Consider the following 25,466-nt stretch of genomic DNA (forward strand, 5'->3'; position numbering starts at 1 on the left):
AATCCTGTGACTCTCAGATAAATTCAGTGTCTCTCAGTGAATTCTCTGAGAGCCCCCTTACAATGCAACTAAGTTCCTTTAATAGCAAAGACACACATAGTCAGACAGCATAGACATAATTCATCGTTCAGCTTTGTCTCCTTACTCAAACCCCAGAACCATAAACCAATCCTCCATATCAACAGGCATATATCAAATTGTCATTTAGATACAACCAACTCAAAATACAACCTCCTGGACAAACTCACAGAGAGGAGAATGAGGCTATAGGTTAAGATAGAAACAACATAAGAGGGAGCATAGAATGATTCCAGACACTGCCACCCTTCTTTCCCCACAAGAAAAAGGTAGGGAGTAAAATATATGTTTACACATGATGACCCTTTGACCTCTCCCCTCTCAGTGGCCCATGCAACTTAGTTTTGACATAGAACAGATAACTGCAACCTCGCCACAGTATTATAGAAAAATACCATTCTGATGAGAAGTAACTTACACACATTTGATGAATATTAAACATCTTACAAATGTTACCAACAAATTCTGATCCTTCCACGACAGGCCAAGACCAAAGAGCTGTCAAAGGTCACCAGAAACAAAATTGTAGACCTGCTGCAGGCTGGTGCTAAATACTTTTTAGCCCCACTGTATATCAGATTATATACCAAATACAACATATGCTTTCTTGTGGCACATAAGCGTCAATGGATAACTTAGATCAGGAGTGTCAAACTCATTCCATGTAGGGCCTAGTGTCTGCTGGTTTTAGTTTTTTCCTTTCAAGACAATCAGATGAGGGGAGTTCCATACTAATCAGTGACAATTATCAATCACATACATGGGAGAAACAAAAACCCACAGCCACTCGACCCTCCATGGAATGAGTTTGACACATGTGACTTAGATCATGAATAACTTCCCAATACGTTTCCCAGAGAATTTGGACCACTGTGTTTATTGATTCCAAGAGAAATCTTACTGTGGGCTTGAAGAGCATCTCAACATGTAACCCAGACACTTGTCCAAGGTTAGCAGAGATGACCGTTCTGCTGGTCCCTGAAGAAGCACTGAAAGCACTGGACCTGAAGAACCGGTCGTTTTGGTAGAGTACAAAACCAATGGAGTGGTTTGTGTTTTTACTATGCAAAACTGAGTGGAGTAAAATTGAAAGAGGGGAGAAGGAGAGCAAAGGGGTGAAGAGAAAGAGAGCAGGACGGAGAGAAAGAGAGAGAGATTGTTGTTCATATACGTGAGTAGCTTGACCTTACCTTGTAGGCTTATCGTGGAAGCCAAATGACTTCTCATTAGTTTACTTATCCATATTGAATGGAATTTATTTTGGGTAACAGACATACACCAAAATGTACAATGTGGACCCAGAGGATATTAATTAAAAGGTTTGTTTCCAAAGTGGTCCTGGATGGTAAAAACAATAACACGGGGCGGCAGGTAGCCTGGTGGTTAGAGCGTTGGGCCAGTAACCGAAAGGTTGGTGGATCGAATCCCTGAGCTGTCGTTTTGCCCCTGAACAAGGCAGTTATCCCACTGTTCCGAGGCCATCATTGTAAAGAAGAATGTTCTTAACTGACTTGCCTAGTTAAATAAAATAAAAATATATATAATGATTAAAAAGGCTAAACTAAATTACAAACAACCATAAATATCATGTAACTCAACTTAATTGGACAATCTACATTTAGTCACTGCTGACCTGATTTCTGAGACCACAAAGAGCAGTTAAGCTCTCTCTCTCTCTCTGATATAAATTTAAGGAAATTGAAGCTTGAGTTCATACACTATGTTTGCATAAAACATTGGCTCACCTGGAGGGAATTTGATAACAATCTGGACATCGGTAGAACCTCCTTTGTCAGCTATCAGTTCAGAGGTATTGATGTTGAGATTTATTCCATTTGCCACAAAATTGCCAGAACTTCCTGGAGAAGGAGATTAATTTGATTCAGCAATTTAAAGCAGAGCAATATAGTGTTACTTCTGTATTTGTCTGTAATCCATACCAGACCTTACTGACCAACATTGAGAAGTTTTACCCAGTCTGTCAATACAGATATAAACCATCACTTTAAATGCCAGTGTGTAGGTTCACTAGCAGTCTCACTCACCAGTCAGAGCAGTGAACTGGATCCCTACTGAGTCACTTGGTACTTGGACAGACTGGACTGCCAGGTTGGGCTGAACCACCAAGGACACATTATTGTGCTGGTCCAGGGAAAAGTTCTCCAAGGTCTCTGTGAGGCTGGGAGGGAAACACAGAAAAACATTAGTGTACATCCCCCCATACACACAAACAGAGGCACACGTACACACATAAACACACACCCATGCGCACACACACACACTCCAGTACCTCTGAACAGCGTCTCTCTCCTGTGTACTCTCCTCACTGGCATTCAGCAGCTGACTGATGGTGGTTACAGCTGCCACTGCGATGTCCTGCAACATGATCAAAACCAGGGGATGAACCTCAAGTGTTCAAATCACTGCAGTAACAACCTCACGTTTCTCTCCAGAACATGTCAATGTTCACGACTTCAATGTTCAATGTTCACGATTTCAAAACATCTTATACCTCTGTGATATTTGCAGACAGAAGCAGTGTGTTAGCGATCTGAGCTGCTGTGGTGATGTTGTCAGCTGACAGCTGCTCTGGTTGGGAGGTCAGGATCTGAGTACTGAAGGCTAACTGTAGTAAATCACCTAAACTGCTGGAGATCTGAATAGAGACAGAATTATTTTGATTAATTTGAGTTTTTCAACAGAACATTGAATAAGTGACAGCAACATGCTGTATTAACTACGTGGTTCAGTTGGTAGAGAACGGCACTTGCAACATCAGGGTTGTGGGTTCTATTCCCACAGGGCAACAGTATGAAAATGTATGCACTCACTGTGGATAAGAGCATCTGCTGAATGACTCAATAAAAAGTAATGTAAAACACAAATAAAAAAAGAATGTTCCTCATCAACTGTTAAGCAGAATAAAGGAACAGAATACATGATAAACATGGTAAAAGCCAGTTGTTACTGATCTTCAAACTGTAAGATCCACTCCTCATAATGATGACCTAAGTAACTGACCCAAAGAAAGAAGAAAGCTATGTTGAGACTGGTCATAAATCAAGATAATTAAAAAAGTATACCTATTGACGTACATTTCCTTGAATGTCACCGAGGGTAAATTCACACTGCAGAATGTGAGGAGGACCAAACATCGGAGAGCCGGTGTCATTCAAACATCTTGCTGAAGCTTCTGGTAAACCAGCTGGAGGAAACAAGACAAAAAGGTCATCAAGGGCCTCCAGAGTGGTGCAGTGGTCTAAGGCACTGCATCGCAGTGCTAGCTGTGCCACTAGTGATCCTGGTTTGAGTCCAGGCTCTGTCTCTGCGACCGGGAGACCCATGGGGCAGTGCACAATTGGCCCAGCGTCGCCCGGGTGTGCCCGGCAGGGATGTTCTTGTCCCATATACTGGCGGGCCGGGCACAGTGCGAGCTGGCACAGTGTTTCCTCCGACACATTGGTGTGGCTGGCTTCCGGGTTAAGAGGGCATTGTGTCAAGAAGCAGTGCGGCTTGGCTGAGTTGTGTTTCGGAGGATGCACGGCTCTCGACCTTCGCATCTCCCGTACAGCGGTATCAGCGGTATCAGGTTGCAGCGGTATCCAACTACCAATTGGATACCACAAAATTGGATGAGAAAAAAAATATTATTAAATAAAAAATAGAATCAAGATTTGTGTTACCTAATAAAGCATTAGGATTGTAACAAATAAAAAAATGGTTTCATTTTAGGTGAATAAAAGTAACATACCACTGGTTGTCTTCTCATCACATAACTCTTCTGAATAAGCAGACCAGCCAACCACTGTTCTTGGGAAGGAGAATCCATCCTTGCTGGTGGAATTGCAGAAATTCTCTATCGAAATAAAATATATTTCAACATGGACCAAATGTGTGACTGCAAACATGAAATATACATTCTGAATGTGAGATCCAAGGAATAGTGTTGTGGACTGAGAACGTGAGACCCAGGGTTATGTACAGTCGTGGCCAAAAGTTGAGAATTACAAAAATATTCATTTTCACAAAGTCTGCTGCCTCAGTTTGTATGATGGCAATTTGCATATACTCCAGAATGTTATGAAGAGTGATCAGATGAATTGCAAAGTCCCTCTTTGCCATACAAATTAACGGAATTCCAAAAAAACATTTCCATTGCATTTCAGCCCTGCCACAAAAGGACCAGCTGACATGTCAGTGATTCTCTCGTTAACACAGGTGTGAGTGTTGACGAGGAGAAGGCTGGAGATCACTCTGTCATGCTGATAGAGTTTGAATAACAGACTGGAAGCTTCAAAAGGAGGGTGGTGCTTGGAATGATTGTTCTTCCTCTGTCAACCATGGATACCTGTAAGGAAACACATTCCGTTATCATTGCTTTGCACAAAACGGGCTTCACAGGCAAGGATATTGCTGCCAGTAAGATTGCACCTAAATCAACCATTTATCAGATCATCAAGAACTTCAAGGAGAGCGGTTCAATTGTTGTGAAGAAGGCTTCAGACCACCAAAGAAAGTCCAGCAAGCGCCAGGACCGCCTCCTAAAGTTGATTCAGCTGCGGGATCGGGGCACCACCAGTACAGAGCTTGCGCAGGAATGGCAGCAGGCAGGTGTGAGTGCATCTGCACACACAGTGAGGCTAAGACTTTTGGAAGATGGCCTGGTGTCATGAAGGGCAGTAAAGAAGCCATTTCTCTCCAGGAAAAACATCAGGGACAGACTGATATTCTGCAAAAGGTACAGGGATTGGACTGCTGAGGACACGGGGTTAAAGTCATTTTCTCTGATGAATCCCCTTTCCGATTGTTTGGGGCATCCGGAGAAAAACTTGTCCGGAGAAGACCAGGTGAGCGCTACCATCAGTCCTGTGTTATGCCAACAGTAAAGCATCCTGAGACCATTCATGTGTGGGGTTGCTTCTCAGCCAAGGGAGTGGGCTCCCTCACAATTTTACCTAAGAACACAGCGATGAATAAAGAATGGTACCAACACATCCTCCAAGAGCAACTTCTCCCAACCATTCAGGAACAGTTTGGTGACGAACAATGCCTTTTCCAGCATGATGGAGCACCTTGCCATAAGGCAAAAATGATAACTAAGTGGCTCGGGGAACAAAACATTGATATTTTGGGTCCATGGCCAGGAAACTTCCCAGACCTTAATCCCATTGAGAACTTGTGGTCAACCGTCAAGAGGCTGGTGGACAAACAAAAACACACAAATTCTGACAAACTCCAAGCATTGATTATGCAAGAATGGGATGCCATCAGTCAGGATGTGGCCCAGAAGTTAATTGACAGCATGCCAGGGCGGATTGCAGAGGTCTTGAAAAAGAAGGGTCCACACTGCAAATATTGACTCTTTGCATCAACTGACACTTATGAAATGCTTGTAATTATACTTCAGTATTCCATAGTAACATCTGACAAAAATATCTAAAGACAATGAAGCAGCAAACTTTGTGGAAATTAATATGTGTGTCATTCTCAAAACTTTTAGCCATAACTGTACAGTATAGTAGTGTAGTGGTGTTGAGTGGAGTCAATGGTAGATCCAGGATTAGGTATTAGAGGTCGTCCGATTATGATTTTTCAACGCCGATACCGATTATAGGACACAAAAAAGAAAAGCATCTGCCGATTAATTGGCCGATTTTTAATATATATATTTGGAATAATGACAATTACAACAATACTGAATGAACACTTATTTTAACTTAATATAATACAGAAATAAAATCAATTTAGTCTCAAATAAATAATGAAACATGTTCAATTTGGTTTAAAATAATGCAAAAACAAAGTGTTGGAGAAGAAAGTAAAAGTGCAATATTTGCCATGTAAGAAAGCTAACGTTTAAGTTCCTTGCTCAGAACATGAGAACATATGAAAGCTGGTGGTTCCTTTTAACATGAGTCTTCAATATTCCCAAGTAAGACGTTTTAGGTTGTAGTTATTATAGGAATTATAGGACTATTTCTCTCTATACCATTTGTATTTCATATACCTTTGACTATTGAATGTTCTTATAGGCACTATAGTATTGTCAGCCTAATCTCGGGAGTTGATAGGCTTGAAGTCATAAACAGCGCAGTGCTTGAAGCACAGCGAAGACCTGCTGGCAAATGCAGGAAAGTGCTCTTTGAATGAATGCTAACAAGCCTACTGCTGCCTGCCACCGCCCAGTCAGACTGCTCTATCAAATAATAGACTTAATTATAATAAACACACAGGAATACAAGCCTTACGTCATTAATATGGTCAAATCCGTAAACTATCATTTCGAAAACAAAACGTTAATTTTTTTCAGTGAAATACTGAACCGTTCTGTATTTTATCTAATGGGTGGCATCCCTAAGTCTAAATATTGCTGTTACATTGCACAACCTTCAATGTTATGTCATAATTATGTACAATTCTGGCAAATTAATTACGGTCTTTGTTAGGAAGAAATGGTCTTCACACAGTTCGCAACGAGCCAGGCGGCCCAAACTGCTGCATATACCCTGACTCTGCTTCCACGGAACGCAAGAGGAGTGACAAAATTACCATAGTTAAAAGAAATTCATGTTAGCAGGCAATATTAACTAAATATTCAGGTTAAAAAAATATATACTTGTGTTTTGATTTTAAGAAAAGGCATTGATGTTTATGGTTAGGTACACATTGGTGCAACGACAGTGCTTTTTTTGCGAATGCGCTTGTTAAATCATCACCCGTTTGGCAAAGTAGGCTGTGATTCAATGATGAATTAACAGGCACTGCATTGATTATATGCAACGCAGGACAAGCTAGATAACCTAGTAATATCATTAACCATGTGTAGTTAACTAGTGATTATGTTGATTGATTGTTTTTTATACAATAAGTTTAATGCTAGCTAGCAACTTACCTTGGCTCCTTGCGTAACAGGTAGTCAGCCTGCCACGCAGTCTCCTTGTGGAATGCAATGTAATCGGCCATAATCGGAGTCCAAAAATGCCGATTACTGATTGTTATGAAAACTTGAAATCGGCCCTAATTAATTGGCAATTACGATTAATTGGTAGACCTCTATTAGGTATAGTAGTGTAGTATTGTGGAGGAGTCTGAATGGTAGATCCAGGGTTAGGTATAGTAGTGTAGTATTGTGGAGGAGTCTGAATGGTAGATCCAGGGTTAGGTATAGTAGTGTAGTAATGTGGAGGAGTCTGAATGGTAGATCCAGGGTTAGGTATAGTAGTGTAGTATTGTGGAGGAGTCTGAATGGTAGATCCAGGGTTAGGTATAGTAGTGTAGTATTGTGGAGGAGTCTGAATGGTAGATCCAGGGTTAGGTATAGTGTAAGTGTGTGGATGTACCGTCTGAACAGGTCTCTCCAGTCCACTCATCAGGACAGATACAGACTCCACTCTGCAGCTCACCACCGTTGATACAGTCCAGAGGGGTTGTGGTGGGAGAGTAGAGACTAATACTGGTAACAGGGATAGAGGTAGGGTAACCAGTAGTTGGAAGACCAGTAGTATTTAGGTAGCCAGTAATTGGAGTGTCAGTAGTTGGAGGGTCAGGGGTTAAAGGGGCAGTAGTAGTTGAGGTAGTTATGTCAATGGTGGTTGGAATGGCAGATGATTTGGTGAGATTCCCCTGTGGAAAAGAGACTTTAAAAAAGAGAATTAACTCAGTTAACCACAAACAAGGGAACATAGTGTCAGTTCCTATAATCATTGGAGATGATCCATGCTGTTCCAGTTTCATTGTGTCTGCATCAGTGTAGAAATGTTTTCTACTGTAGTTTATGAGAGAAAGAAGTCTTTATCACTGCCAATAAACGGTTGACAGCAAAGGCTACTCTGTTATCAACTGAATCTAAGACCTGCCAGTAGTCGATATACAGTCAGTGTCTGCATAAAAAATACATCTGAAACAATTTCTTCATAGACACTAATACATTTGAAGTCGGAAGTTTACATCCACTTAGGTTGGAGTCATTAAAACTTGTTTTTCAACCACTCCACAAATTTCTTGTTAACAAACTATAGATTTGGCAAGTCGGTTAGGACATCTACTTTGTGCAATACACAAGTAATTTTTCCAACAATTATTTACAGACAGATTATTTCACTGTATCACAATTCCAGTGGGCCGGAAGTTTACATACACTAAGTTGACTGTGCCTTTAAACAGCTTGGAAAATTCCAGAAAATGATGTCATGGCTTCAGAAGCTTCTGATAGGCTAAATCACATCATTTCAGTTAATTTGGAGGTGTTTCTGTGGATGAATTTCAAGGCCTACCTTCAAACGCAGTGCCTCTTTGTTTGACATCATGGGAAAATCAAAAGAAATCAGCCAAGACCGCAGAAAAAAATTGTAGACCACAAGTCTGGTTTATCCTTGGGAGCAATTTCCAAACGCCTGAAGGTACCACGTTCATCTGTACAAACAATAGGACGCAAGTTTAAACACCATGGAAACACGCAGCCGTCATACCGCTCAGGAAGGAGACGCATTCTGTCTCCTAGAAATGAACATACTTTTTTTGCAAAAAGTACAAATCAATCCCAGAACAACAGCAAAGGACCTTGTGAAGATGCTGGAGGAAACGTGTACAAAAGTATCTATATCCACAGTAAAACGAGTCCTATAACGACATAACATGAAAGGCCGCTTAGCAAGGAAAAAGCCACCGCTCCAAAACCGCCATTAAACAGCCAGACTACGGTTTGCAACTGCACATGGGGACAAAGATTGTACTTTTTGGAGAAATGTCCTCTGGTCTGATGAAACAAAAATAGAACTGTTTGGCCATAATGACCATCGTTATGTTAGGAGGAAAAAGGGGGACGCTTGCAAGCCGAAGAACAACATCCCAACTGTGAAGCACGGGAGTAGAAGCATCATGTTTGTGGGGGTGCTTTGCTGCAGGAGGGATTGGTGCACTTCACAAAATAGATGGCATCATGAGGCAGGAAAATTATGTGGATATGTTGAAGCAACATCTCAAGACATCAGTCAGGAAGTTAAAGGTTGGTCGCAAATGGGTCTTCCAAATGGACAATGACCACAACTATACTTCCAAAGTTGTGGCAAAATGGCTTAAGAACAACAAATCAAGGTATTGGAGTGGCCATAACAAAGTCCTGACCTCAATCCCATAGAAAATTTGTGGGCAGAACTGAAAAAGCGTGTGCGAGCAAGGAGGCCCACAAACCTGACTCAGTTACACCAGCTCTGTCAGGAGGAATGGGCTAAAATGCACCTAACTTATTGTAGGAAGCTTGTGGAAGGCTACCCAAAACGTTTGACCCAAGTTAAACAATGTAAAGGCAATGCTACCAAATACTAATTGAGTGTATATTAACTTCTGACCCACTGGGAATGTGATGAAAGAAATAAAAGATTAAATAAATAATTCTCTCTACTATTATTCTAACATTTCACATTCTTAAAATAAAGTGGTGATCCTAACTGACCTAAGACAGAAAATATTTTCTAGGATTAAATGTCAGGAATTGTGAAAAACTGAGTTTAAATGTATTTGGCTAAGGTGTATGTAAACTTCCGACTTCAACTGTATATCCTTCGGTTATAATCAATTGATAAGTTAAATGTATCATACATCTTTGCACATCAGAAGGGAAAGCAACTTTCCAATACAGCTCTGCATCATACAAGAAACTTAACAACATCATACACTGAGTATACCAAACATTAGGAACACCCCCCACCCCCCACCCCCTCTTAGCCCTCAGAATAGCCTCAGCTCATCAGGGCATGGACAATACAAGGTGTCAAAAGTATTCCACAAGGATGCTGGACCATGTTGACTCCAATGCTTCCCACAGTTGTGTCAAGTTGGCTGGATGTCCTTTGAGTGGTGGATCATTTCTGATACACACAGAAATAGTTGAGCGTGAAAAACACAGCAGCGTTGCAGTTCTTGACACAAACTGGTGCGCTTGGCACCTACTACCATACCCTGTTCAAAGGCACTTACATATTTTGTCTTGCCCATTCACCCTCTAAATGGCACACAAACAACCCATGTCTCAATTGTCTCAAGGCTTAAAAATCGTTAGTTAACCCGTCTCCTCCCCTTCATCTACACTGATTGGAGTGAATTTAACAAGAGACATCAATAAGGGAAAAGAGCAGGTGTTCTTAATGTTTTGTACAGTCAGTGTAGTCTGAACATCTTAAATCACCCTGAATGAATCCAATATAGAGCAAGTCTTACCTGTAGCAAAGACAGCTATAACCCATAGCTCCTTCATCTCTGCTGTTTCCAGTCATCCAGTGTCAGCAGACTGCACATTATTAGGACGTCTGTTGGTCTTATGCTGCGCTCCACCTATTACAGAGTCCACATTGACGTACAGGTACCAGTTAATGATTTAGTGTTGAAATTAAGGGAAAAGTACTGTACATTGGCTCCAACACAATCAATGTTGTCAACAGGATCAGTAAAGACAATGACACATATTTTTTGAAAATAGATCAGACATTACTGGATAAATAAATTAGATACACATGGATGGATACTGTGAGGACCAGTCAACCAATAGCATTACCCTTCTCTATGCAAAACATCCTTGGTTGCAGCTGGGAGGTAAAGTACATGTTTTGGTAAACAGACCTTTTTTGAACTAGAGCATGTGTAAAAGAAATGATGGAACTGTCTTGGAGGTCTGGATTAGAATGTCAGGACACTTGAGGGTGTACTTCTCTAGAACAGGGTTTCCCAAACTCGTTCCAGGGGTAAGAAGTGAGTTTCCCAAACTGGGTGGGGGTAGAAAATTCCACTTAAGGCCCCCAAAAGGTTAGGGCTGGCTCTGACTGCATGTGTGGGAGCCACTTCCCTCCTGATTCTGATTTTTTGTTGTGGTCCCCACCCCCATCAAAGTTGTCCATCACTGTTCTAGTGTGAATTTCTACCATATTTATTATTCCAGTCATTTCCTTTCAAATCAGTGAACAAGTGCAAACTTGTGGAGAAAGGAGAGATAATTGGAACATATGGCTAAGACTGGAGGTACAGTAACTAGCGCACTATCCCTTGCAGGACAGATTATGGCAGCCAGCTCCATAGATCAGGATGAGATATAAGAGGATGGGTTTCTAAAGGCAGCAGGACAGATTATGGCAGCCAGCTCCATAGATCAGGATGAGATATAAGAGGATGGGTTTCTAAAGGCAGCAGGACGGGTCAACATTAAACCCTGGAGTCTCAGACAACTCAAGTCTTAATCTGTCCACAGGCTCCAGAGCCAGGAGATGAGATAATGGAGGTTAGAGGGTTTACCAGGAAGACAACAGGACAGCCTATTGATCCTAATGGAGGTTAGAGGGTTTACCAGGAAGACGACAGGACAGCCTATTGATCCTAATGGAGGTTAGAGGGTTTACCAGGAAGACGACAGGACAGCCTATTGATCCTAATGGAGGTTAGAGGGTTTACCAGGTAGATGACAGGACAGCCTATTGATCCTAATGGAGGTTAGAGGGTTTACCAGGTAGATGACAGGACAGCCTATTGATCCTAATGGAGGTTAGAGGGTTTACCAGGTAGATGACAGGACAGCCTATTGATCCTAATGGAGGTTAGAGGGTTTACCAGGTAGATGACAGGACAGCCTATTGATCCTAATGGAGGTTAGAGGGTTTACCAGGTAGATGACAGGACAGCCTATTGGCCCTAATGAAGGTTAGAGGGTTTACCAGGAAGACGACAGGACAGCCTATTGGCCCTAATGAAGGCTCAAAGGCTGAACTCATTGGGTTTTTTTAAACAACACTTTATTGAACTGTCACTTTTTTCCCTAAAATAGTGGGCAAAATGTATAGCAGTTCTCTAAGAATGTACCCCTAAATTAACCTTATGAAACAAATGAACCTTGACATTCTTGAAATTAGACATACATAAGTGAATATGCTAATAGTGTTTTCATAAACATCTCTATTTATCTGCAAAATAATGAGAAGACTGGTGAACAGTTTGGATGGAACGTTCCACAGCCATAATAAATCCCCATTTAGAGGAAGAGTTTGGCGCCACCACATGGCAGTTGAAGGTAGAAAGAGAGGCTGCGTCAAAATCAAATTAAATTGTCCTTTGTCACATGCTTCGTAATCAACAGGTGATCAGCAGCCGTGCCTTGGTAAAGCCAAGCCCCCAACAACAACAACGAAAACGCCATATTACAACCTGTGTTGTGATAATTGTGCTATAACCTAATTCATATGCTTTGCGACCGTGATATATAGGTCTAAAGGCCGAGACAATAAGACAAAAGTGGCAGAATAAATTCAACCACACCTTTGTTTTATCACAAAACCAGATAGCTCTGTCCAATGAAGTCCAGAGCATATTGCGTGTACAGTAACAGAGTTAGTTACATGACCTACAGCGTTGTCAAGTTAATGTTTCGACAGTGTATGACCACTAAACGACTATTGAATTAGAACCAGTGTTACCGCAAGTCGCAAAGAAAACAGGAGCTGCTTCCACTAATTCCAGCACCATTTCAACTTCAACATTTGATCATTAAATCACATCTGCTTTGTCTAATACAGTCAAAACAAAAAGATACCAAAAACAAAGGCTAATCAACGTACGCTAAATATGAGGTGGCTGTCCTGGTTTGATTTCTGTGTGCAAGTAGAAAAACATGTTGACTCACCCTACTTGTAGAGAAACGCCAATGCCATCCTCCTCTCTTTCATGTTGAGGACACGGTCTTATCACTCGGTCATTCAGCAGTCCACGCTTTTATTTGTTTGTTGTCCTAGGCTACCTGGCTAAAATGCTTGTTCGCTAGCCTAACTTCCAATCGAGGTAACATTAGCCTTCTACATCTAACGTTACTGTAGCTACATATTGAACTTCCATCCTCAGGCAAGAGGCACAGCAATGTATGAATTAATGGTTGGATCAGAATCGCCATTATCATTGGCCATTACGGAGGTTAAATACAACCACAAGTCCAAATCACTATCTCCAACCATGGCTAATTTAGGAAAGGGCATTTGTTTTGTTAGCTAGCCACCGGGGGACAACAACACAACGAGAAGCAACAATTCAAGTTTATCTGTCAATGATGTATGCTCTCAATGGAATTTGAAAGGAGTGACGCCAAAAGCCAAGCTTGCTTTTTTTGTGAGTCAGATAGCTGCCAAAAGGTTTAACGTACACATCGTTACGCTTCGAACACACCGACTGTGTTTGCGTTTCGAAACACCAGAAGTACATTCATTTCCAATGGAACGCTGCATCAAGTTGTATGCGTAGACTTGACAGAAAGTAGCAAAATATGAATGTAGATTTTTTTGTTGCACACATATTCAGTAAAAAAAAGTGGGATTACATAATAAAAACAGTTTGACTGGAGAATTTCTTTACATTTTTTATAAATGTATTTGCCAAGTATATTATTTATTCGATGACATCCACAAATTAATTGTGAGAGCCTATAATATAATTTCCCTCAAATGCAGTTTTGGAAAGAAATGCAATAATAAATCATCAAGACAGCAGAGTAGGCTCTTTCAACACTGAGACCAACGTTGAGGAAGGTGGTCTTGATCGCGCTGTTGGGCCGGGACCAGCCCCGCCGAAAGCGCAGGTCTGTGTGGGTCCAGAGATGGTTAAAGTCCCGAAAACAGGCAGGGGAGTTCCACCGTCTCATTCAACAGCTTCGAATGTTTGGAGAGGAATTCCGAAGTTACTTTCTTGTGGACCGAAGCCAGTTCGATCACCTGCTCCAGATGGTTGGAGCCAGGATCGCCCCGAAGGATACCATCTACCAGGAGTCCATCAGCCCAGTTGAACGCCTGGCAATTTGTCTCCGGTAAGCTACATTCTAGTACATTTTTAAAGCCATTGATACCATAATTGATTGCTACATTGTTTTTATGTGCAACCTAGCTAGCTAAATGGCTCTCTAGTTAATAGTCCCTATTTGATATCAGATGTACTTTTACAGAATGTTCATTATGACTATAACTTTTTCCAAAGTTGGTTTATAATTATTTTTTAATTATGCAATGTTAACAAATGAAAAGAAAGTTGAGGTGCCTTCTGCCCTGATGAAGGTAGGCTAGTCTTCTCCAGGACCCATTGTTGTTCAAGACAGTTACATTCATTCATTACATTCTTATTGGACTCATACACTCATAGAGAAAAAGGTTCCAAAAGTGTCCTGCTTTCCCCATAGGATAACCATTTTTGGTTCCAGGTATAACCCTTTGGGGAAAATGTTATACATGGAACCCAATAGGGTTCTACTTGGAACCAAAAGGGGTACTACCTGGAACCAAAAAGGGATCTCCTATGGGGATAGCCGGAGAACCGTTTTAAGTAGACAGTACTATTCTTTCTAAGAGTAGAGTTGGCCTGGGCTACAGTTTATTGATATAGTCATAGACTGAATTGTACTGTTTCAAGGCATTGTTAATGATGGTTGATGAGTATTACAATATAATTAGTAGAGCATAATAAACAGTAATGAGGTAGATATAATATGTGGGTGGAATTCAAGTTATACACACTATTGATAATTATTTTGAATTATATTTTAGATTCTTGGCGACAGGGGACTCCTACAGGACCATTGGATTCAGCTTCCGAGTTGGACGGTCCACGGTGGCAGGCATTGTCCCCTCTGTGGCACAAGCCATTTGGGACTGTCTGGTTGGTGAATACATGCCTGTCCCCAAGGAGGAAGACTGGAGGGCCATCGTTGCCGAGTTCCTGGAGAGGTGGAATTTCCCCAACTGTCTTGGCTCCATTGATGGGAAACATGTAGTAATCTATTTCTGGCTACCGGGAGGCATCTAAAAGATCTCTCTTTACCTATTGACAGAAATTATTTTGCAGAGGGTTACACATTGTATGTGTTCAATTTATCACCGGATGATGACACCTCAGGAAATCTGTCTGTGGTGACCCAAGGTAACCTCAGGCAAGAAATGCATTTCCGTACACCTTTAGCCTGTACAGTAAGTATGATTGTTTATGCATGCTCTGATTCAATCTTGGAAGTGAATGCCCGAAGACAAGTCTTAGTGGATTATTATTAAGATATTAAGGACCGTTGAGCAAAACATGAATTCCCAATAGCTAGAAGGTCAAATGAGCCGCTTGATTGTAAAAAAGTGGAGTATGGGCTTGTGATAACTACCTATTGAGAAATGGAAGGAGCGACCGGTCATGTTTATTGTCAATACCCATCCTAAACACATGCCGGGTGAACATTGGCTAGTTGTGACATTAGAAGATGAAGGAGGAAGACAATTTAACTTTTTTTGATTCCTACGGCTTAACCCCCGGATTTTCATATTTCCCCCATCTATTAAAACGTTTTTGACCAAAAATGGATCAAAGATCTACTACAGCATCAAACAAGTACAAGATAACCTTTCCACTACATGTGGTCAACACTGTGTATTGTACCTATGCCAAAGAGTTTGTGGAGTTTCTTTTGAAGATGTTATGTCTCTTTATAATGATGATTTAAGAAGTAATGATAGCACTGTAGAGTGTTTTGTTAGAAAATATCAAAAGTGTTCAAGTCTGTGTCCTTTAAGACCCTGTAATCAAGCCGTATGCTCACGTCAAATGTTTAAAGAATGTCACAAATGTTAAATTGTATCATTTTTTCAAATAAAATTGATTTCATTTAATCAAAAGTCATTCAAAAGTCTAACCACCTTGAGAGATCAGGATTAGAAAAAGGTGCAGAGGTGTTCAGGGTTGAGGACTGAACCATAAATGAGTTATCAGCACGTTCAAAAGGGGTAGGGGTTGCTAGAACATCTTCAGGGGTGCTGGAGCTCTTTGAAGGGTTTTGTTTTAAAGTTTGAATCTGTTGACGAAGCTTATAGTTTGGTACCCGAGAGTGGAATGTTGAGGACTGCCAGGGCTGACTCCACCGAGGAGGTCTTCTGTCATCAGCAATCTGTTGGTGAAGCTTATAGTTTGGTACCCGAGAGGGGAATGTTGAGGACTGCCAGGGCTTTAAGAAACTGACTCCACCGAGGAGGTCTTCTGTCATCAGCAATCTGTTGGTGAAGCTTATAGTTTGGTACCCGAGAGGGGAATGTTGAGGACTGCCAGGGCTTTAAGAAACTGACTCCACCGAGGAGGTCTTCTGTCATCAGCAATCTGTTGGTGAAGCTTATAGTTTGGTACCCGAGAGTGGAATGTTGAGGACTGCCAGGGCTTTAAGAAACTGATGCCACCCAGGAGTGTAAGGATTTTCCTCCTCTTCGTCTGAATCGGATCGGACCAAGATGCGGCGTGGTAAGTGTCCATGGTTGTTTATTTAAAAACATAAACTGAACACTCAATGAATACAAAACAATAAACGTGAACAAAACCGAAACAGTACCGTGTGGCGAACACACAGACACGGAAACATTCACCCACAAAACAACAGTGAAACCCAGGCTACCTAAGTATGATTCTCAATCAGAGACAACTAACGACACCTGCCTCTGATTGAGAATCATACTAGGCCGAACACAGAAAACCAACCTAGAAACACAAAACATAGAATGCCCACCCAACTCACATCCTGACCAACTAAAACAAACAAATAACACAAGAACTAGGGTCAGAACGTGACAAGGTCTTCTGTCATCAGAAATCTTGTGGGCTGCTGTGGTACTTTTAAGCAAGTCCATCATAAGAGAACCCTTGACAACATCCCCCTGAAAGATACACTCTCCTTTGTCAGTCCAAGTAGCGGCCCCCTTTGAGTCTTTTATCTTGTTCATAATGTATCTAACATTTTTCCTGTTACGTGCCGGAACATGTGTCAACATGTCATGCATAACCTTATCTCAACATGCATTTGATCTTCAACCGGTAAGATCACCGGTCCAGGCATTACAAGGGCATGGCTCTCTTTGTGCACGTCATCTTTTAAGGGGTCCGGTAGGGAAAGCGATAAATGCTTGGTTTCTCTCTCTCACCTTGTTTTACCAAGGCCAAATACCTTTGCAAGAGGTTTGTGTATTTTTGGACCTTATCATAGAGATTCAATCCTTTTCTGTTCAAAAGATCCTTCATGACCATGTCCAAATCATTTTCCGCTGTTTGTCTGATATTTACAGGACCCTGTAATTGCTGTTTAAGTCTATCCAACTCTTGTTGAGGCACCAAGTACATTTTATTGGCCATCGCACACTGTGTTCAACCCCCACGTCTGGCAGCAATAAGGCTGGTGATGAAGCACACGGCTATACTTAGTGATGGTAGAAGAAACCCCCCAGACTGTTGTATGGTATGTCTTTTCTTTTGAAGACTGGCCCTTTTATTGAGTTTGATCGCGGTCTTTTGTCTCTTCAATTTTCTCTTTCATTTTTTTATTTTTTTTAATCGGGTCAGGGTCAGTGGAATGTGTCCTTAAAGTAGGATTTCCTTCCAGGGTACATCTGCTGATCTAGAGTGGTTATTTGTAGTTTGTCTCTGGGGTTTTTGAACAATACCATGTAATTGGCTTTCAAACTAATGGTACGGCTATTTTTACCTTGGTGAAAGACAGTCTGCACCAAGTAAAGCACGGACAGGTTTCGATGATGAGTATATTGTGTAAAAGTTTGTGCAATATCAGGATGTTCGCTACCGGCAAATAGCATATCGTCCAAAACCAGCAGATTGTTTTTATGGGGTAAAAGTTCATCATCAGACAGGGATGCGGGTATTCCTTCAACTAACCTGATTTTTATTTTCTTCAACAACTTATCATACAAAGGTTGATAACATGACTAACACCACACAATATTGTCAGGTTTCTGAGATAATACATGTTCAGAATTTTCTAAAATACTTTTTACAAAACAAGTTTTACCGCTATTGGATGGGCCTGCGATTAAGGCCGAAAATGGTAGTTGCAACCTGGGATCAAAACCTTCTACAGCAGCCATTATATCTTAAGGCTTAAGACACACAGGGCTTGTAGCATAAGTCAGTAGCCAAAGGGCAAGGTGGTCCCGTCAGGTAAACGCAGTCTCTTGTCATAGACAACCCTGAATCTTTTAGTGAGTGGGGCATTCCTCAGATGGAAGCCCTTTTTATCCCTAACAATCTTTTTGTAGGAGCTCAAAATCTCCAAGTCACTATTCCTGTCATTTATGAACCCCTCGACCAAGCGTGTGATTGATTCCAAGTTTACACGCGGGGCATTTTCATAGTTTTGAGTCACGCCTTTGGCTTTCAACACCACGTGATTGTCTTTAGTCCTAAAATCATAGCTTTTGGGACCACAGGAGGACCATTCTGTGATATGGTCACCATCTTAGAGTTCACTCGTTAAACCACCCAGATAGTTGCTAAGAGGGGGATTCCAATCACTTGGTTTGCTTACAGAGTCTGTGTCATGATACATAACTTGCCTCTGCAACTGTTCCATGAGTGTGTACAGTTCAAGTCGACCACAGGCCATGGTAAATGCGGCAAGAAACACATTTACATTACCCAGGGGTAGAACCCAGTTCTTGTTAGGTCTCCATTGCACCAGGGCAATGTCTTGACTCAAGAATAAAAAATGAGAAATTTCGTATTGGTCCGGAAAAACAAATTCCATAAATTCTTCAGGATCTTTAATGATCGATGTTGTTAGCATATAGCTTCTCTGGGATAGTTTACCCCAAAGTGAGTTTAAATACAATTTCGACAGGTTTTGTTGACCTCTATTCTGTCAGGGTCAAGACGTATACCTTGTCTGTCGTGATAGTCTTGAATGTACCTGTCTTTGCTCTCTTGATCTGTGACCGATGCAGGATACCCTAAAGCCATTTGCTTGCATCTCAAGAAGGTCTTGATGTACTCTTTAAAAAGAGTGTCTGATTTCCTGGAAAAGTTCCACACTTCAAATATTTTGGCCACACAATACCCCTTCTCTAGAGCCTTCGAGAATTCAATGGTGACCCATATACAGTGCCTTGCGAAAGTATTCGGCCCCCTTGAACTTTGCGACCTTTTGCCACATTTCAGGCTTCAAACATAAAGATATAAAACTGTATTTTTTTGTGAAGAATCAACAACAAGTGGGACACAATCATGAAGTGGAACGACATTTATTGGATATTTCAAACTTTTTTAACAAATCAAAAACTGAAAAATTGGGCGTGCAAAATTATTCAGCCCCTTTACTTTCAGTGCAGCAAACTCTCTCCAGAAGTTCAGTGAGGATCTCTGAATGATCCAATGTTGACCTAAATGACTAATGATGATAAATACAATCCACCTGTGTGTAATCAAGTCTCCGTATAAATGCACCTGCACTGTGATAGTCTCAGAGGTCCGTTAAAAGCGCAGAGAGCATCATGAAGAACAAGGAACACACCAGGCAGGTCCGAGATACTGTTGTGAAGAAGTTTAAAGCCGGATTTGGATACAAAAAGATTTCCCAAGCTTTAAACATCCCAAGGAGCACTGTGCAAGCGATAATATTGAAATGGAAGGAGTATCAGACCACTGCAAATCTACCAAGACCTGGCCGTCCCTCTAAACTTTCAGCTCATACAAGGAGAAGACTGATCAGAGATGCAGCCAAGAGGCCCATGATCACTCTGGATGAACTGCAGAGATCTACAGCTGAGGTGGGAGACTCTGTCCATAGGACAACAATCAGTTGTATATTGCACAAATCTGGCCTTTATGGAAGAGTGGCAAGAAGAAAGCCATTTCTTAAAGATATCCATAAAAGTGTTGTTTAAAGTTTGCCACAAGCCACCTGGGAGACACACCAAACATGTGGAAGAAGGTGCTCTGGTCAGATGAAACCAAAATTGAACCTTTTGGCAACAATGCAAAATGTTATGTTTGGCGTAAAAGCAACACAGCCCATCACCCTGAACACACCATCCCCACTGTCAAATATGGTGGTGGCAGCATCATGGTTTGGGCCTGCTTTTCTTCAGCAGGGACAGGGAAGATGGTTAAAATTGATGGGAAGATGGATGGAGCCAAATACAGGACCATTCTGGAAGAAAACCTGATGGAGTCTGCAAAAGACCTGAGACTGGGACGGAGATTTGTCTTCCAACAAGACAATGATCCAAAACATAAAGCAAAATCTACAATGGAATGGTTCAAAAATAAACATATCCAGGTGTTAGAATGGCCAAGTCAAAGTCCAGACCTGAATCCAATCGAGAATCTGTGGAAAGAACTGAAAACTGCTGTTCACAAATGCTCTCCATCCAACCTCACTGAGCTCGAGCTGTTTTGCAAGGAGGAATGGGAAAAAATGTCAGTCTCTCGATGTGCAAAACTGATAGAGACATACCCCAAGCGACTTACAGCTGTAATCGCAGCAAAAGGTGGCGCTACAAAGTATTAACTTAAGGGGGCTGAATAATTTTGCACGCCCAATTTTTCAGTTTTTGATTTGTTAAAAAAGTTTGAAATATCCAATAAATGTCGTTCCACTTCATGATTGTGTCCCACTTGTTGTTGATTCTTCACAAAAAAATACAGTTTTATATCTTTATGTTTGAAGCCTGAAATGTGGCAAAAGGTCGCAAAGTTCAAGGGGGCCGAATACTTTCGCAAGGCACTGTACCTGTCAGGGCTCTTTCTTGATCACAAGGTTTTTCCTGGTTGTTGTTTTCACTGCAAGTGCGAGAAAGGGGAAGGAAAAGTTTTCCTTGAGGTCCCTTGTAAGGCAACACTGGCAGAAACAAACCCCGGGGAGGGTAAACAGTTGCTTTTATCAGACCAAACTAGTTTTGTGGTAAGTCAAAGTTACAGTGAATAATTTCAGGATGACCCATAGGATAACAAGAGGAACTTCATTACATGAGGATAAAGGGATGTAAAATCTACATATCCAATTGTCTCATCGGGTTGCGCTACATACCGTAATGTCAAAGCACTGGTACGACCTCCATGCAAGGCCTGGCGGGGTTTCAAGGGTTCTGGTATGTCAAAGGTGGAAAGGAAAGCTCAAACATGAGGATCAGACTTTTTGAGTTCTGTCCACTCGTGCTCCCACATCACATTCACTTTCAACCCATAAGTAGCCTGTAAAGATTCCAATTTGTCTTGGAACTCCTGGTACATATTCCCAGAAGTCCTTTGGGTTAAGACACACATGGCATGGGGCACAAACAAAGATGTACAACCGTGGAAGAAACAACCGTTGTACTCAAACACTGTCTCAACACCGTCAATCTCTGTGTATCCATCTACGTGATACGGCCCAATAGCCATCTCCCCTCTATTCCAAGCATGTTGAATAAAAATGTTTTTATCCTGGGCCAAGTACTCCAACCATTGAATGGACCCCCTAGAGTATGACTTGAATTGTCGGCGGTAGTTGTCATGTGATGTAATGGCTATAGATGCTGGGGGTAAAAAGTGTGTACGATAGGTTTTCATGCATGCCGATGCAATAGTTGTACAACTCCAGGGGTCAATGCCGACATCTTTGATTACCTCTTCTCTGAATCTGAGGCACCCGTCACGTAGTATAACCACATCATTGTCACAGTATGACTCCATCTCTTTATTGAAATCCAAGGTAATATGACATACTGTCTCATACCATGTCATGAATCTCTCTCGCTCTTTGGGAGACATTTGATCACACCTGTACATTTCGGGGCTGGGATAAGATCCAATATAATGTAGATTCACAGAGTTTTCAAAACCCAAGGCCTCAGGCATTTGAGCCAATCTCATGGGTAAGAGACTTGAACTGTCAACGTATCTCTGGTTGAAGTCGGGGTCTACAAAACACAAGATTTTACTACCTTGCGCTATTACCCTGGGTGCAATGCCTTGTTGTATCAAGGGGTTCAAAAGAAGATAGGAATCATAGGCTCTAGAATTGTGAGCTACAAACGTGAAGTTACTGTACTGGGGTTTTCTGATGTGTTTTAGAAAGAGTAGTGCACAATTGGGTCCCTCTGCCCACCACTTTTCAACCTTGAAAGTCATGGTAGATACAAAAATAGGCAAATGAATCCCGGATTGCTGATTAGTCTCAAAGTCATAAAACACATATTTCTCTGAATGTTCATCTTCAGCCAAGGGCTGAATAAAGCACTCGTGTGGCACTTCTTGAACCACTTCAGTGTCTCTGCTTTTCAAATGCCCTTTACAGATTGGGCAATGTATGATCCCACACACGTGAGGTTCGGGGTTGACTATTTTAAGGTTGTAATTGCAATGGCATTTTGGATATTTTTTTGTTAATGTCACAACTGCTTACAGATTTACATGCCTTGTAGTGCCTTGTTGTTGAAGATGTTGTGCTCTCATTCATTTGGTTAATTAAGGATGTGAGTTCCGTGGGGACCTGTGATAATGGGTGTTCATGTGTCTGAGTTATTGATGGGGAGGTTGGCCCTGTCTCATTCATTTGGTTAATTAAGGATAATTGGTTAATTAAGGATGTGAGGTCTGTAGGTATTCTAGAAGTATTCATGTTACATACAATTTTTATCGCTTGTTTGGCTTTTTTTTCAGATTGTTGCTTAACAAGCGGGTCATTGTTCTATGCCAGAAGTATAGATCTTGACTGTATTGACGCCTTAGTAAAGCAACCATACGTGTGTGTAGCTGAACCTCTCTGGCTTTTAGAGCCCTGTAAAAGGCTGTGAGAAACCTATCATGATGATCTGTTTCAGGATCTGTGTCCACAGATATATATAACATCTATTGTCGGTTTCAGCGCCCCCATAGTCAGTCACAGGTGGAGTCCAATGCCTCAGGTATTATTGTTGTGGGGCTGTCAGCTGTAAACTCAAGATTAGCTTTTGAAAATATTGTACACACTTTTGTTTAATGCTTAATGTATAAAGATTATTACGCATTTTATTTTTGGACTTACGTCAAAAATAGCTTGAGGGCATAGGGCTGCGTAAAGAAAAAACAGCCTTCGTTTGTTCCTCAGAATATCCATCTGGAACAGTTATAACATCTAATGTTGGATGATCCAAATCAATTATTCCCGGTAGCAGCTGGGTAAATGTCGGGTATCCTATAGCTGGTATAAATAATATTAAAAATATAGTTATACAAAATAGATACATTTTAACTTTAAAAAATACATACATTTGACATAAAAACATACAGGAAAATTCGATGTCCTCCACTTTTAGAATATCTGCAAAAACCAAATATACCAACTGTCTAATGTTTGAGGAAACCTTATTAGGAGGAGGGAGGGGAGAGGGGGAGAGAGAGAGAGAGTTCCAACAGTGCAGTAATATCTAACATTTAATATCAAACAATTCCCACAAACTACCTAACGCACACACAATCGAATATAATATATTATTTCCAACAAATGCAGACACACACACACACACACACACAAAATACATACTAACACACCTTTTGAGGTACACAGACAGAGAGAGCCTGATATTTCAACCTCCTTGAAGGTAAATGAGATGCTCGGGAAAAATGTTTTGTTTTGAGAACCCTATGTGCAAATGACCCCCTAATGTCGAATTGTTTCAAACACAATTGCAGAGACACACACACATACCTTTTAACACGTACAGACCTTTTAAACATGTTATAATTAGTTAAACAATTTTACTATCCCTTTCTTACAGAAAAAGGGGAGGCTCTGTGGTCAACCAACACATCCATCCGTCTCTAAATCTCCATCTTCAGCGTCTGACCGGTTCAGACAAGGTCTCTTCCCCGCACGATATCCCGCTCCATCCAGGTTCCGGATGTTTTCTTTCCCTGGATAGATCAACCGTCTTGTCTTTAGGCCCAGGTTCCGGATGTTTTCTTTCCCTGGATAGATCAACCGTCTTGCCATTAGGCCCTGGGTCTGTCTTAAGGATAGAAGCGCCCATTGGCGTAATTGTTCACGATGTTGGAAAATATGTTCCAGTTGTTTCATCATGTTAAGGAACGTATGATAACCTCACACCTAAAGCTAAAGACAGTTAGTAGTTGACCTCCGTGCAGGCTTTTGAAAATACATATGAACTAACTGATTTGGTTGCATTGGAACTATTGAATTCGGAACAACCTAAAATTGTCACTTTGGAGTCGGGACGATACGACACTAAAAAGATTCTTATGGCTTTCAAATCATCTTGCTCGCAGACTTCCTCTTCCAGTGCGTACCCAGGCAGGATTGTCCCACTCAGAACCTGTTCGATCTGGCATAGCGCAAGCCGTATCTTAAGCCATTCTCTCATCCGCAGTGCAGGAGTAAAACTACAGGCTTTTGTCTGAAAAAGGTGCTGTGGCCGCTGTTTGTGAAAATCTTCACAGTTGAATCGTCCGGTTGGAAAACGTAACCCATATGGTCGTCACTCATATCTAACACTCCATTAAAACAATCAGGGGCATCCCAAACAATGTCTTTGATGGTTTTGTCATTGTGTTCTTGACACGAGGAACACAGTACACCTACAATTTGTCTAGGAAACATGTTTAATTTCTTCTTTGGTGTTCTGGGTTTATTTTAACTTCTTATTTAGTGTTCTGGGGTTAATTTTAATTTCTTTTTTAGTGTTCTGGGGTTTATCGAGGTCGCTCGTAGTGTTCACAGCACTTACTAATACTCCAGCTGCCCAATACCCCGGACATTACTGTTTCATATACAACAGCCAGGCCCTAAGTTAACTACAACAGGGGGCCATACTCTTTGAAATGTTCAAACACATTCCACAGTTCAACGAGGTCACTACACATCAATCATCATAACAGCTTTAAGCTTTAACATAAACAGATGCACTATCTGGTTAAATAAACACTCACTCGATACCGTGAGAACGGAAGGACAGGATGTACGTATATGGGCGTAACCACGTGACCCATAAAATAGGTCCTAAATCACTGCTTTGACAGATGCCGTCTACTGTATTCTCTCTGTTAGGGTATTCAGTAGTTGGAATGGAAGTAATCGGCGTGTCAGCAGTTGGAGTGTCAATAGTTGGAGTGTTGGTAGTTGGTGTGTCGTAGTTGGTGTGCCGGTAGTTGGAGTGCCGGTAGTTGCAGTAGTTGGAAGGTCAGTAGTTGGCGTATCAGTAGTTGGAGTGTCATTAGTTGGAGGAGCACTAGTTGGAGTGTCAGAGGTTATAGGAGCAGTAGTAGTTGGGGTAGTTATGTCAATGGTGGTTGGAATAGCAGAGGATGTGGTGAGATTCCCCTGTGATAAAGAGACTTTAAAAAAGAGAATTAACTCAGTTAACCACATAAACAAGGGAACATAGTGCCAGTTGCTATAAACATAGGAGATGACCCATGCTGTTCCAGTTTCATTGTGTCTGCATCAGTGTAGAAATGTTTTCTACTGTCGTTTATGAGAGAAAGAAGTCATTATCACTGCCAATAAACGGTTGATAGCAAAGGCTACTCTGTTATCAACTGTGTCTGAGACCTGACAGTCTATTCACAGTGTGTAAACAATGGCTTAACAGTAA

At 41.3% G+C, this 25,466-nt stretch overlaps 1 protein-coding gene across 3 annotated transcripts in view; it reads right to left on the bottom strand.

Moving 5' to 3' along the window:
- Positions 1 to 25,466, bottom strand: part of LOC112267660 (adhesion G-protein coupled receptor G7-like) — a 72,354-nt gene that overhangs the window by 14,336 nt on the left and 32,552 nt on the right. The window contains exons 1-10 of one of the 3 annotated variants that reach the window (XM_024404621.2): positions 12,737 to 13,355; positions 10,294 to 10,407; positions 7,419 to 7,715; positions 3,830 to 3,934; positions 3,174 to 3,283; positions 2,591 to 2,734; positions 2,369 to 2,454; positions 2,124 to 2,257; positions 1,824 to 1,937; positions 980 to 1,149 (exon numbers count right to left, since the gene is read on the bottom strand). The exons of 1 other annotated variant lie outside the window; for it this stretch is intronic. In XM_024404621.2, the coding sequence (XP_024260389.1) occupies positions 980 to 1,149; positions 1,824 to 1,937; positions 2,124 to 2,257; positions 2,369 to 2,454; positions 2,591 to 2,734; positions 3,174 to 3,283; positions 3,830 to 3,934; positions 7,419 to 7,715; positions 10,294 to 10,330 (1,197 nt within the window). In that variant the 5' untranslated portion in view covers positions 10,331 to 10,407; positions 12,737 to 13,355. Of the gene's footprint in view, positions 1 to 979; positions 1,150 to 1,823; positions 1,938 to 2,123; positions 2,258 to 2,368; positions 2,455 to 2,590; positions 2,735 to 3,173; positions 3,284 to 3,829; positions 3,935 to 7,418; positions 7,716 to 10,293; positions 10,408 to 12,736; positions 13,356 to 25,466 lie in introns of those variants that run through there. One more of the 3 variants, XM_042323747.1, reaches the window with a different exon arrangement.

Source organism: Oncorhynchus tshawytscha, linkage group LG07 (assembly GCF_018296145.1).
Source record: "Oncorhynchus tshawytscha isolate Ot180627B linkage group LG07, Otsh_v2.0, whole genome shotgun sequence".
Classification (NCBI taxonomy): domain Eukaryota; kingdom Metazoa; phylum Chordata; class Actinopteri; order Salmoniformes; family Salmonidae; genus Oncorhynchus; species Oncorhynchus tshawytscha.